General features: G+C 39.4%; 3 protein-coding genes across 3 annotated transcripts in view; 2 read left to right on the forward strand and 1 right to left on the reverse strand.

Annotated features, from left to right (window-relative positions):
- Positions 1-139: 139 nt before the first annotated feature.
- trmt9b (tRNA methyltransferase 9B) lies at positions 140-9041 on the forward strand. Its single transcript, XM_042414388.1, has 4 exons — positions 140-371; positions 5915-6114; positions 6373-6546; positions 6893-9041. Exons 2-4 carry the CDS (start codon positions 5958-5960, stop codon positions 7846-7848), a joined length of 1287 nt encoding a protein of 428 aa, XP_042270322.1. The 5' UTR covers positions 140-371; positions 5915-5957; the 3' UTR covers positions 7849-9041.
- Positions 9042-9114: 73 nt separating this feature from the next.
- On the reverse strand, positions 9115-11860 carry hdac12 (histone deacetylase 12). The gene is made up of 8 exons (XM_042414389.1): positions 11598-11860; positions 11342-11485; positions 10844-11003; positions 10562-10758; positions 10323-10473; positions 10029-10145; positions 9804-9946; positions 9115-9666 (listed from the first exon to the last, which is right to left on the reverse strand). The coding sequence occupies exons 1-8, from the start codon at positions 11856-11858 to the stop codon at positions 9643-9645; spliced, it is 1197 nt and encodes a 398-aa protein (XP_042270323.1). The 5' UTR covers positions 11859-11860; the 3' UTR covers positions 9115-9642.
- stard13b (StAR-related lipid transfer (START) domain containing 13b) overlaps positions 11429-14829 on the forward strand; it is a 71740-nt gene continuing 68339 nt past the window's right edge. The window contains exons 1-2 of the mRNA XM_042414367.1: positions 11429-11511; positions 13575-13746. The gene's annotated coding sequence lies outside the window, so the exon portion shown is untranslated. The remainder of the gene's footprint in view (positions 11512-13574; positions 13747-14829) is intronic.

Genomic DNA, 14829 nt, shown 5'->3' on the forward strand with positions numbered 1-14829 from the left:
TTATTAATTACTGTTGAAATTTCACCTTTCTGGAGGAACAGTTAACTTTATTATACAGTTGTATTATACATTATACAGCTTTCATTTTGAGACATGTCACCGGAAGTGCTGTTCTACATTCTCACTACCTTGACAGGTGTGAGACTCAACATGCTGGCAGCCACAGACGACAGGTATTCCTTTCCGCTCACGTTATCTGTCCTCACAATGTCGTTGATAATGTGCTCGGTACCGCTGTGCCGAGCGCGTGCCTGTGATTGTAATGGCAGATCGATCATATAGAGATCAATCGCACGTGCAGAGAGGGAAGTTTACCTCCAGCGACCTGCGGATAGAGGCGGATAATTGTGCGGCGGTTCACACATTAAACGGTAAGTGTCTTTGCATTTTCGGTGCCTGCAAATATTGGCATAATAAAAGCAGTTATTGCAGTATGCAACATATATTTGGGTTGGCTAAATGGCTTTAAAATCATTAATTGGGTTAATTTTTATCTATATTTGAATCCATCAATTTAAGAAACTTTGATGGGACACAAAAGTAGCCTGTATGCAGGAGAAGTCTAATACATACCCATTCTGAAATTACAATAAATTAGTCTGTGCTAATAAATATATTTCAAAACACACTAAATGGCATTAAAATTAATCATACAGCTCAATGATACGGATTTAACTTGAGTTTCATTTAGACTGGTTGTGCTTACAAACACATTTTGATCAATTTCCTCATTAAACATGAGAAACCCATCGATTCTGCACAAGGCAGTGTGAGAACAATAGTAAGGGGAGTCCAAGTTAAGCAGACTATCTTTCACCACATGTTGAGTCATTGACTGCTGGCACATTTTATGGGTAAACCTGTTCTCCGTGGCTCCTTGTGTTCATGCAGTGGTTAGTGGCAGCCGGCAGAATGACTGTGCAGCCCTGTCGGTTTATAATAACACTATTTAACCTCATCAAAGCACAGCTGAGGTCTGACCTGAGTGCTCAGTTACTGGTGTGCTCCAAGAAAAAATTGTTTAAAGTTAAATATGTGCAGAATGGTAACTGCATATATTGTGAGCTATTCATGTTGTGACCAAAATGTCTTTTTATAGAACTTGTTTTGATTTGGAGATGTAATAGGGAAGCTAAATTCAAAATATTTTTATCATGTCTTATCTTTATCCGGTGAATGTCCTATACCTCAGACAAATCTGAGTGCCAGACGTTGACTCGGTCCTGTGATTTAATTTTACTCCCCATTGTCAGTCAGAGGCACTACTTGAGCCTCCCAGCTGTCGGTTATATAATGTCAGCCGAGGACTACCACAGTTTGGTGAGCAGAGGAGGAAACTCAGGCGGAATTGAGCACAGACAATACTGTAGGAGGCCAGATTATAATGTTACATAAGGGATGTTTTCCTTCCACTTGGCTGGGATGATGCAGATGATGGTGGTCTGGAAATAGGCCTGAGTGAGGAGAGATGGGATGCTGCACACACACTGTATTTGCCAGCGGAGGAGTGCACAGGCCTGTTAATGCACAAAGAGGGTACGGCTCCAACAGCCAGTTTATAGAGAGACATATTTGCATTTCATGTTGCACAGGTTGGCCTTTGTTACTAATAACCAGTGTGTAATGTTCCAAATGTTCATTGTGAACGTGGGTACACACAATGGGCACCAGACAATATTACATTCAAGGACATATCAGTCTAATGTCTTTGATGAAAGGTGGAGGGGAAATGTCTGATAGCTTTCCTTCTGGTAACCACATCAGCAAAGTGCACTGTGGTATAACATGGTTCATTAGGTTGTATTGCTCTGTTTTGGATTTGTTATGGTGCATTTCTTTACACACACACACACACGCACACTATTAAAACAGGGGTAAATGTAGATGTTAACAGTTGTTTGAGTATAACAACCCAAGACTTTTTAATTTCCAGATTCAATGCTATCTTATAGAACTCTATTATTAGCAGATCAGTGGATAAAGCCCTCAATAAGTGTATCGTAATTTAATAGTATGCAATGCAATGAGAGATTTTTCACAAGACACTGTTGGTAAAACTGTATTATATTTACAGCACTCATTGATTTTGTAACATATGGCAGCGATGTATGATGCATGCTGGGATGGGTTGGCGATGACACCTTTCATCCATCATATGTGATTCAAAGTAACAAATCCTCACTATATCATGCTGAGCAGAAAATCTTTGTCACATTGATCATTGTGGGGTGAAAATTTGAAGTGTGTTGCACTCCCCATCAGTAGTTTCAAGGCACCTGCTGCAGACTTTTATTGTGCCCTCATAATACACTCCGTTTGATTTAATGATGATTTGTTGGTTTATGTTAGAGTTTGTACAAAGAGATGTTTGATGCTGATTGTGAGATTTAATTGTGAGAAAGTAACCCTCTTTGCTATTACCAAATTCAAAGTGGTAATTTGCCTCATTAATTACAGCCTTAATAAACATATTCAGGAGTTAAATTAAGAGTGCACGGTCTACAAAACACTATAAAGACATTTTTTTTAGAAGCTCACATTTTTTTTATCAAACCTGGTCAGTTCAACCAACCTGATCAACCTAAAACAAGTAATCCTATGCAGCGAGACAGCATGTGAAGAATTTTCCTATCACATTTTTTGCAAAAAAGCAGCTCTGAGAATCTCATACAGATTAGTAGAGTCCAGCTTCTCTGTTCAGCCTTGTGCACGTGTGTTTGTACATATCTGTTTGTCAAATCTCCCTGTGGGCAACATGATAAATATCGGTGTACGTGTGGGTTTGCTTTGCATAAAATCAATTAAACCACAAGATCACATTCTCTGAAAGATAAACACACCGGTGAAATAAGTGCCCATCAGAAATGCATATTTAGATATTTTATTGCAGTGGTTATTTATATAAGGGATTCATTTAAGTGTACAGAAATTGAGTTTATGATGTTTCTATCAAATGTCTAGGATTAAATGTGTATCTATCTCCACAGATGCACTTCCGTATTTTAGTTTTATACAACCCTACCACATGTGACATTGGATTTTATGATAATCTAGAAAACTGCTCAAAGCCAGCTCTCATAAAACAGAAGTAATGATTTGGTGATTTTAATATTAACTCGTCAGACAAGAAAACAAAAAAGAAACTTAAAAGTTCCATGTCTAAATTTGATTTCAGTCAGAAAGTTAAAGGGCCAAGCAGACTAACTCACTTGATCAACACCTCCATGGCTAATGGGATGTTCCTAGAAGTGTGGAAAAAAGCAAGAGTGATGCCTATTCTTAAATCTGGAGCAGCTGATCAAGTGGGTAATTATTGGCCAATCAGCACCCTTTCTGTTTTTTCTAAGGTTTTGGAAAAGGTTGTGGCAATGCAACTGATGAACTACCTTGAAATGAATAATTACCTGCAATCAATACAATTTTGGTTCAGATCGAAATTATCTACAGAGTGCAAATTGCTACGTGTTGGGGGCAGTCATTCAGTTGGTTGCAGTCTGCAACCTCACTGCTAGATGCCACTAAATCTCACACTCTGGTACTTCAAAGATTAAAACAGGAATCCCACAGGGATTGGGGCTAGGACTGATACTCTTCAGTCTATATATAAATGACCTTCCTGAATCATGTCAAGGGGCTGGTCTTCAGATGTACGCGGATGACACAGTGATATACGCTTATGGAAAAACAGCTATTGCAGTTAGAGACCAAAGCACCTGAAAGCAATAACCTGTTGGCTTGAAAACTTGTGTTTGACACAAAAAGCAGTGCCCATATGTTTCTCTTCTTGAAGACAGCCCACATCAACTGAGCAAGATGTTAAGATCAAAAGTCAGTTAATCAATCAAGTTTCTGAAGTTAAATATCTATATATAACCATTCATCATATATCTATATATAATACCTAGGTTTAACATTGGACCCTCACCTGAAATTTGACAAACATGTTAAAAAAATAGAATAGTAAAAGTCACATTGAGACTAATCAGAGACAGTTTGATGCAGCCAAAATATACATGCACTCAATGATCACACCTCAGTTACTGTTATATAACCTCTGTTACTGTCATCAGTGACTAAATCCCATAGAGAGGTTATACAATTGTGCAATAAAAATATTGGACAAAAGGCCAATAAGATCGTTCCACTGTCACGTCCTGGGAGACCTGAACATACTAAGTTTTGACAGCTACATTGCATTTGCAAATGCCAATCTGTGGGTGGGGGGAGGGTATGTATGTATGTATGTATGTACATATACAGTACATATTGGTATATATATGTGTGTGTATGTGTGTGTGTGTGTGTGCATATACACACTGTATATATGTGTATGCCGACAAGTCATACTGCTTTTCCTATATGGTCAACAATATTGACTACATAGTTTAACTCTGGTTTCTGTGAACATGTTTTTGTGTCTGTTATGTAAAGGCCCTTCTAAGGACAGGCATTGGAAATAAGCAGTAGCTATAAATGCTGTGATGAATTGCATTGCATAATTTCTGTGCAATTCTCCATGTATACCGTATTTGTCCCTAACGAAAACATGAAATGAAATGAATTGCTTAAAATAACAGTGTTATCCTCTGGATAATATCCAAGGAAAACTCTTTGTCCATGTAGTGCTTGAGGGAGCCGCAGCAGCACTGCAGGAGCTGTGGGCCGCATCCTAATAAACTGCGACGACTGCAGTGGGAGCTGCGAAAACCAGACATAACACAAACATCACAATCACACAGTTACATAATCCCCATATATGTAATGAGTTTAAAACTCTGAAAGATTGTATTTTTGTTTGTTTAAAGGATGAACCCCTCGTTAATGTGATAGCTGGCTATTTACAGAATTCTTTCAAACAAATGTCATAGGTGGTTTTTAAACCATATTTACACAATATGCATTCTTTTCTAACAAATTCTCGTAATGTCATTTCCCAGTAATCCTCAACCAGAATCAACCGTGAAAGCAGCCAATATTAAGTATCAAAGGAGAAAGACACTCTTTTTTTTAATTTAAGAATTACAGTAAAAGCCTCAACTAAAGCTGTAACACACTATTCAGTTCTGCAGTGCTGTTGTATGATGGAAAGTAATGTAATCAAACTAGAAAATATATCCACATGTGTATATATATTAGCCTTGAATTTCCATGGAATTGAAAGTCCTCAGAATCAGTGAAGGTCACCTCAGGTAAAAGTGATTCGAAGAACGTGAGCTGGTGCTGAAATCTGTCATTGTTTGTGACACTGAATGAAATATTCACCAGCAGCAGTCCACTCACAGGGTGTAACAGGCTAATGAAAATCTTTGTAAAAGGAACTTTCACTTGAACATGATTAATGATGTTTGCTTTTCATCTTGTTGCCAACAATGATGATTTATGTGCCGACCTTTTGCTTCTGTGTTACCGTGAAAACAATTTGACACAGCTGCTGTGGAAATGAACCTGCTGAGTGTTCTGTGAGATGGGAACTGCCTCCTCCCAGTTACCTTGTAGTTAATTTATGGTTCCTGCTCTGGTTTTTACACAACTACAGACAATTGATGACAAATTAAACCTGATTACTCGTATTCATCGTGCTTGACATCAGTCGGTCCTACTTGTGGGCTGCAGGGTGGGTGAACCAGAGGAGCGGAGGCCGATTGATCATGACTGCAGCAGGTGCTTGAAGTACAAAGCGGAGGGTCTGGTGTTAAATTACCCCAGCTGCCTGACAGATGTTTGAGTGTATCTGCTGATTAAGGTTTCCAGCCGACCTTGTTGGACCTTAACAAGCATGTAAAGAGGGACACCACTGGGCTGTTCCTTTCACAGGGCCCTTGTTACTATTTTTGATTTTCCTTAATGAAATAGGTTAACTATTTGATAGGTTCATCATTTAGAAATAAGCAGGGATATGTGTTTGTCCCTGCAGGCACGATGCTGTGAGACCGCTGCATGAGGCAGCCTGGACGATCATGATGGAGGAGGCTGCCAGCCAGCTCGAGAGAGATCATGTGCACAGTGTCTACGACAAGATTGCTCCATATTTCAACGACAGCCGCTATAAAGCCTGGCCGAAGGTTCGACAGTTCCTGCTGGACCTGCAGCCGGGGAGCATCATCGCTGACATAGGTGGGTGTCACCTCCAGTTGTTCTGCTATCTTGACAACATGACACATGATCACAAGTGTCCGCTGGGTAATTCATGCTGTTGTACACATTGTTGTACATTGTACATTGATTTTTCCTCCAATGTGTTTTTTGGAAACACAATAAGCAATTCTAAAACTGTCTTTTCTCAAGGAGTGTGAATGAGTATTTTACATCTAATCAAATCGCCAATCATTCCTGATCATTCTCTAAAATGTTGGCTCATCGTCTCCTTGGCAGGCTGTGGCAATGGCAAGTATCTCCACATCAACAAGGAGGTGTTCAAGCTGGGGTGCGATGTTTGTCGCCCCCTGGTGGACTTTGCCTGGAGTCAAGGACACGAAGTCCAGATGTGCGACGGGCTGCATTTGCCTTATAGAGACGGCTGCTTCGATGCTGTGCTTTCTATTGCAGGTAATGGGCACACAGTGTTGTTGATTCCTCACATTCAGTACTGCTGGAGTTCCCATTTGACTCAAATTAAATGAACTCTTAATAATGATAAACATCATTTTACCACAAGCATGTGTTGCCTAGCCAACGGCGAGAAATGATTCATGTGTGTCCTCCAACAAAAGAGTGTAATTAGGACTAAGGACAACAACAGACACCCACACTATTAATTTATCTTGTGTTCTATTCAGTGTGTACATAATGTGTTTTGGTGACTCAAAGTGCTGAATGTGACACAACACCATAATGAAATAAATGCCTACTCACCATCCTGCTTAATTCTGACAAATTAATGTTTTTGTCACAGTCATCCATCATTTGTCCACCAAAGAACGTCGTATTCGAGCAATAAAGGAGATGGCTCGCACTCTGCGAGTGGGTGGACGCATCATGATCTACGTGTGGGCCATGGAGCAGAAGCGTCGTAAATTTGAGAAACAGGACATCTTCGTTCCCTGGAACCCCAACCCTCATTTGCCCTCCAGCTTCAACAGGGACCATGCCAAACCCAGAAGGAGGGGCACAGCACAGAGCGTGAGTGAAGCCATAGACAACGCCGACAAGCACAGGAAGGTTAGAAGCACATCCTCAGTGGTAGATGAAGAAGAGTTGACCTGCACCACACCACAGCAGAGAACACAGAGACTGTGGTTCTTTTCAAGATCTCTGGACTCTGTGTTTGACTTTGGAAGTTTAGCCATCTCCCGGTCGTCCTCTAGAGACATGAGCACTTTATCCTCTCCCACAGGGGAAAATGAGGGGAACAAGGCCGGCCAGCGCGGGAGAGGACATGGCCTCATCAAGCAGGTCTCAAGCTTCTTTTACTCTCCATCTGTAATCGGATCAGAGGAGGACGTCTTTGACTCGGTCACAGATCTGCACAAGGGGCAAAAAGATCCTGGAGGCAACAGCACCTCCACCAACGGCACAGAAAACCAGTGTGTCTCTGTATCTTTAGCCCAGGAGTGTGGCTCTCTGGCTCTGCCAGACCTAGTTCCTTTCCAGAAGGAGCATCTGAAGCAGTCTGGAGAGGAGAGTGACGGAGGGCCGCGGGGAAAAGAGCAGCAGGAAAGCACACAGAGTCCTCAGGGGAGCGAGGGGCAGGTGGAAGGATCTTGCCTGAGGTACTATCATGTCTTCAGGGAGGGAGAACTGGCAGAGCTGATAGAGAATCACGTTGAAGAGCTTCATGTCAAACACACCTACTTTGATCATGCTAACTGGTGTGTGGTGGCAGAGAAAGTTCAGTTATGGAGAATATAATTTTAACTTGTGTTTTATTTTGCATTGTCTCTGCCTCAAGTTTTAGCACTGAATCACACATTTGATGATTATTACATTCTTGTAACTGTATAGTATATAAATATACAGGTGTAGCCATTGTTGAAGTTCCACATTTTTGGGATAATTACAACACTAAACTAAATCTCCCATTGCTGCAATACTGTACTTAACTGTTTGGAAATTCAGATTTTTAAAAAAAAATGCTCTTGGGAGTTTTTAGTAATCCCGGAACCAGATGTGCGGCTGACCTATCCATATCTAGCATTAAATGTTATTTTAGATGCACACAGGATGGTGGTGTTCAACAATGGCTACTACTGTATACCACGTTTTTAAAGTATTTATTACATTTTAAGACAAGAAACCAACTAGCAGTATCCAGATATCCAGTGTGTATTCTAAGTGTCAAGCGTTAGTTTTTATTATCAAACCACAGTGAACTTCAGTGCTGCTAATGATTCTAGCTCTTTTAAAATAGCATTTCTGCAAGGGAGATGTTAAGAAATGCACTGTTTTCCTATTTGGACTTTTAATATTAGCCAATAAGGAGTTTGTGAGACAGAAGTATACTCTTCCATCTGCTCTTAAATGTTTTAATTTTGCCTGTTTTACAATTGCACGTTCCTAAACTCTGCGTACGAGCAGCTAAACTTGCAGCAAGTATCTGTTGTGTACATTTTGTTGGATATTTCTGTAAACTGCTCGTGTAATCTATCATCAACACTATTATAAGAAGAGCTCAAAAGTTGTGCAGAATATCTTCCAAAACATTTGTGCCATTTGCCTGCTGTGTTTAACTCTCCGAGATGTTGCCAGTCTGTGCGCTTGATGTTGATGTTTGTAATACTTATGCGTATTTTCTTGTGTTAAAGCTGAATGTACCACTGGTGTGGTTCAGCATATCAACTGCCTCATATACTGTGAATAAACATTGCACTGTACCACAAGTATGCCGCTGCTTGATGTCAGTGAGTGACATAAAAATAGGGGAAACTTGAAACATACTGGTTATCTGTACCCATTGTGCTGGGGAAGCTGCATATCCTTATCAGTACAGTATGTGTGGACCAACTGTGTTTGTTCTGAAATGACACTGCGACTTTGATGTCTTCTGTGACCTGATGTAAATAGTTTGAATTTGTTCTTTCTTTATTAAATATTTTTGTTCATGAGTATTGTTGTATTGTATTTTCTGACATGGACAACATTTGTATTCATGTACAAATTAATGAGAAACACAAATAGTGTAATTCATTAGCTGAATATTTAATAGTAATACAGAAATACTGATACAGTATCTGTGATGAGGTACCCAGAAGGTTGTTGAATGTCTGCTTGATGCACTCTTTAGCCAGCAGCCCACATTACAGAAAATTACTTACAATGGCCAACATTTCAGAAAATCGTCTCTTCCATGTGTCACATGGAAGAGACGATTTTCTGAAATGTTGGCCATTGTAAGTAACCAACACATACCGTTTTTTCACAAGCATCTGTAGTGACAGATGTCTTGATTTATATGCTAAAGAAGTTCACAGCTCAGAAACAAGTACAAGAAGTAATTTAGAAACTTATTATTACATAATTTGTTCAGATAACAATATTCAACAATACACATGGAGTGGATTCTGTTTTCAAATGTAAGATGTTTGTCACAACTCCTTGATAAAATTCATTAATGTAGTAATTACAGTATATAAATTGGTTGGTTTTAATATCCTATTTTTTTGCTTCTTAATCCTGAGGATCATCTTGTGCCAGAGGATAGTAGTTCTACATCCCACACTCCCTCCAAACCTGAAACATGAAGAACATCATTACTTCTCAATAAAGACAATTAATACACAGCTTGAGTGATTATTTTTGTAACCCAAACATCTGTATTGAAAAGCTGAATTTAGCAACATCTGCTTAAACTGTTCTGTGTCCTGTACCTGAGTTGCTGCTCTGTGGACTATGGAGTGCCTGAGGGCCAGTTTGTCAATGTCTCTTGAGTATCCTCCTCCAATAACGGTAGCGACAGGAATGCCTCTGCTCACCACAGTCTTCATCACATACAGATCCCTCTGATACAGCCCTAGGAAATACTACAGGTCATCCAAAGATGTCTATAGACGATCTGTAAGTAAAGAAACTTGTGTGTTAAAGATATTGCTCACCTTGGTCAGTCAGACGGAGTCTCCCAAGTTCATCATCCTTGTGAGGGTCGACACCAGCGTCATACAGAACCAGGTCTGGACGAAATGTCTCCAGCAGCCAGGGAAGGTGAGCTTCAACTGTTCAGACAGACGTTTATCATTAGTCAATGGAAACTGATTTGTTACTCAAATAAAATTTAATGTATAAACTATAGAAAACTCTGAGACTTTAGTGACTTGACTACAACAATATTTGGACTTAAACATTGAGCACATCCAGTATTTCACTTATTATTATGTCTTGTGTTGACGTGCCTGTGGAGAGATACTCCTTGTCTTCCAGTCCATCTTCCATGCAGATATCGAGGTCACTCTGTTGTTTACGGAGTGGGAAGTTTTTCCCACAGTGCGCCGAGAATGTAAACACACATGGCTCCTCTTGAAATATAAAAGCAGTACCGTCACCCTGTTGGATCCACAAGCAAGAAACTTAACTAAATTTAGAATTTATGACATATTGGTCTGACCCTAAAACATTTAAATGTTTAGTCTACCTGATGCACATCAAGATCCACTATCAGAACCTTTCTCCGGCGTGAGGAGTTCTCCATCAGGTATTTGGCTGCAACTGCTAAGTCATTAAGGAGGCAAAACCCTGAACCATAGCTTGGAAAAGCATGATGTGTTCCTCCTGCCGTGCTGCAGGCCAGACCCCTCTGCAGAGCTACTTCAGCAGCGAGAACTGTCCCACCTGTCAACAAGAAAGAAGGTGAAACCTGGCTCCTGTGGTTTGATCTTTCCAGTCCAAGCTGTCACATCATGTCAACAACTCTCACCTGTTTCATATCGACAGCGTCTCACTATGCCTTCACTCCAGGGGAAGCCTGTCCTCCTCTGTTCTTTCTCATTTATTTTCCCATTTATGAAGTCGTTCAAGTATTCATCAGTGTGTACACAGCTCAGTAAATCTTTCGAGGCAATTTTAGGAACCCACACCTACTGCGAGGAAGGACATACACATTCACAGGAAAAGGTGAGACAACAGTTTCCAATTGTACTACTAACGACAGGTCATGCAACTAACATTTATTTTCCCTATTAATCTAGCAGTTATTATCCCAATGAATTGATTAATTGCTTTTAAAGAGGCAAAGTAACACCTTTAAAATTCTAGTTTTGTCTGACCAACAGTCCAAAACCCAAATATATTCAATTTACATTATATAAGGCTGGGAAACTTGGTGATTGATGTTCTTGACCTGATCAATTGACTAAATAATAATACTCATCATTATTATTCAATTTTTAGATGCAGTTATCAATGGTTCACTCACCTGTTTCTCTGTAATGACTTGATCTTTCATTAGAAAGTGTAACACTCGGGGAAACTTGCCCATTGGAAACCTGTGGTTAGGAGGGAGGTCACACACATACTTGCTGTGATGAACTATTGGGAGTCCGCTGGATTCATGTCTTACCTGTGTGAGATGAATAGATATGTAAGGTCAGTAGACGCAGTGCACGATGGTCGCAATGTTAAGTAAAATACACGAGTCTTCTGCATACATGTAATAGGTTAAATGTTCCTACTAGCTCAGCGTGCAAACATCTGCAGGAGGTGAAAGCTGCACCGAACAACCGCCCGACTTTTAGCCGAGGTCTTTTAGAAAACATTTGTTTTATGCAAGTCATTTCTCTAGCTGACTTTAACCCGAAATGACAGTCACTGCAGGGGAATGTAGTTTGATGTGCAGACACCAGGCGCACGGTTACAAAAGCGCACAAGGTGTCTTGTTTGTTGACGGATGTTCGGATGAATTTCTCCTCTCCATGACTGCCATCGTCTGTCATGGAGTGGGAATAACACAGTGTGTGTGTGTGTGTTGGTTTTATGGTTGATTACCACCATCTACTGATTTGAAGTGAATACTGCAGAAGGTAAAACAAAGCTTCATCTGTCATTCATCTCTATAGAAAGGCTTCAGATGTCTCCATTCGTTTGGTGATGGAGGCCAAGCTTTAAATAAAAAGTATGGGTTTGTTGGTCATCATTATTAAGTAAACAGGCTTTCAACAAAAACAGTTTGAAAAACACAGAAATACATATGCTTTTTTATTTTAAAGGTATAGGAAAAATAACACTATATATTTCATTTCTACTGTCATTTTTACTGGGAACTGCACAATACTTTGTTTAGTAAGATTAAAACAGATATTGACTTTGGAAATATGGATGATGCACAAATACTAAATTGGCTTCCCATATCAAACATAGACACCAGCCAGTTACTTGGAGAAAGCCTGCGAGAAGAGAAATAAAGCTCTGTATCAGGATAAGATGAAGTTATACAGTAACAGTTCTTTTTCTGAGAACAGTCCATTTTGGATTTTTTTTTTTCTTTTTTTCTCTACATGCCTTCGTATATGTGTTACCAGAAGATGCATATTTTGTAAAATAACAGTGTCTTGTAATTCCATGTGGGATGGCCCAGATGTTTGATATGACATAGAAATGAAAAAAGGCATCTGCACACTCAAATCTTGCACAAATTTGAGTGTGCAGATGCTTTTTTCATTCAGTTTGATGATTTTTTTTTTTTTTAACTCCAGCACTGCAGCTAAGTCTGATACTGGGTGAACAGTGTATTTTTCTCTATTTTTGATTTTGTATGACATGGAAATAAAAATTTAACTAACTATATTTTTAAATTCATCATCCTGGCATGATCTGAACTTCAACTGATCTGAACTTTGATGTAAAAGCTTGGCACAAGGATTGCACATCAAATTTACAATCGACCGCCTTTCGCAGTTCAACATTAATTTAATATTCTCTTTTTATTCACAACTCAGCAAAGCTTCTAGCTTTATACCTATCTGTGCCTATCCAAAATATTTCTCACTGAAACATATTGAGGTTTACATTTCTAGAGCATATGCTAATGATATATTATTGGACATTCAAATGCCCTTTGATGATGAGCTTTTTGCTTATTGAGCAGGTCTGCATGTTGCTGTGTCTAATCTACATCTCAAACCTCTCCTGTATCATCTTTATTATCCTGTGAGCTGCATCTGTTGATGCAAGCTTTTCAGATTCCTGTTTGTCAGAGTTATGGAAGAGTTTAACACACTGGTTTATAAAATATAAAATATGTATGTAGTATATGTATATAGTTGACCGAATCTATAATTTATTTTACCATCCTATCCTGTTCTATCAATCCCTACAGCTTGCTCCTATTTTGTTAAACCGACTGACGATTATTCTGCATACATACGCATTTCTTTCTGAGAGCACAGTCACGATGAATAGAGAACTGATGCAAATGAGATAAATGTATCATTCATGAGGCTTTGTTCCTTCTCCATTCCCCCTTTTTTCTGTTTCTTTATAATTCATCAAATGATCAAAGCTCATTTTACATTTAGAGTTTTCAACTTTCAGCCCATGACAAATTGCTTGTCCTTCTTCTCAGTGTATTTACATACATATATGAGAAGACTTGTTTTAGAGATTTCCTCTCCGACTATCTTCATTCTCTCCTCCTCTGTCCTCCTCTGCAGCTGTCACAGTCAACTCCCCTCCTGTTACGGTGTAGCGAGTTGTGGCCGAGCTGGTTAAACACAGTGGCAGAAGATCATTTATGGTGTCACACTGAAATCATGTCACACTCACAGCCTGAGAGATTTACTGCCTTCTCACCTGATTGTTACAGTTTCAGGACTCTCTAAAAAGGTAAGTGAAATGATGCAAAGAATTTCCTTAGATTTCTTAAATTAATTTGTTTTGTTTTATTATGAGCAGAATTTAAAAATACAAAATTTTTTGCATTTTGACATTTTGGTACTTTAAGGGATGAAAAATTTAAAAATAGCTTGAAAAACACATGATCACTGTACTGCTCTGGCCTTTGCCTACTTTTGTGTCTGGTTCTGCTTCTCCATCTGTCCCTGTTTTACATTGCTGTCAGGCAGCTCAAGGCACTGTCTGGCATACTGTCGGTTGTGGGGTTTTCCCATGAGAGAGAGTGAGTGTGTGTGTGTGTGTATAAAGAGGCTGGTGGACGGGGATTAGTACAGCCCCCACTGGGAGGGGTTAGTGTACTCTCGGGCAGATAAGAAAAAAGAGGAGAGTGTTGGCCCCAGGTGCAGAGGAGAAATCTCCTCATAATAGAGAGAGGAGATTAGAGAGGTAAAATCAATTACTGACTTCAGCCTTGTTAACAAGCATTTCAAATAGGGAGAGAGGAAGGAGGAGAAGGGGCTCCAATATATTCTGACACAAAGATTGTTTAGCCTCGTGCAGTAGATTAAGGTTATATTAATTCATTAACATATAGATTAACACATAGATTTTCTGCTCTGCTTTTGGTTTAGTGTCTCTTTTGTTATCCTGTCTTTCTAAGGGACACTGATGGTTTTGCAGGTTTCAGCATATTTACAAATACTTAACATCAAAAATATTCATTTTGCAAACTGTGTTTTAGAAATTTGGAGCTACTTTTTCTACTGTTCCAGCATCTGTTGGTTTCCATTTGTTTCTGTACAGTATGAAAATCAGTTGGCAGACTCTTGGGCGATTCGTCAATGTGCATCAAGGTTGTATTCATTTTTTATTAAAGTTCCACATTGTTGTTAGGTAATGCAGTGCAGACCTAAATTGTATTACCATGCATTGATTATATAACACTGACAAAATGTAATGCAGACTTGATCTTCACCGTGATGGATTACACAAAGCGTGCACATTTTTAGAGTCTGCTAATGGATTTCCATGCCTCATAGAAATCAGTGAAAACCAATAGGTGCTTGGAACAGC

Source organism: Thunnus maccoyii, chromosome 6, assembly GCF_910596095.1.
Source record: "Thunnus maccoyii chromosome 6, fThuMac1.1, whole genome shotgun sequence".
NCBI lineage: Eukaryota > Metazoa > Chordata > Actinopteri > Scombriformes > Scombridae > Thunnus > Thunnus maccoyii.

Bases quoted from the DNA above. Each gene is read 5' to 3' on its own strand.
- trmt9b (XM_042414388.1), top strand. From the start codon at position 5,958: ATGATGGAGGAGGCTGCCAGCCAGCTCGAGAGAGATCATGTGCACAGT. The intron at 6,115-6,372 runs GTGGGTGTCACC...TCTCCTTGGCAG, and splicing joins GAGCATCATCGCTGACATAG to GCTGTGGCAATGGCAAGTAT. The intron at 6,547-6,892 runs GTAATGGGCACA...TTTTTGTCACAG, and splicing joins TGCTGTGCTTTCTATTGCAG to TCATCCATCATTTGTCCACC.
- hdac12 (XM_042414389.1), bottom strand. From the start codon at position 11,858: ATGACAGACGATGGCAGTCATGGAGAGGAGAAATTCATCCGAACATCC. The intron at 11,486-11,597 runs GTAGGAACATTT...CATCTCACACAG, and splicing joins GATGTTTGCACGCTGAGCTA to GTAAGACATGAATCCAGCGG. The intron at 11,004-11,341 runs GTGAGTGAACCA...TCCTCGCAGTAG, and splicing joins AAGTCATTACAGAGAAACAG to GTGTGGGTTCCTAAAATTGC.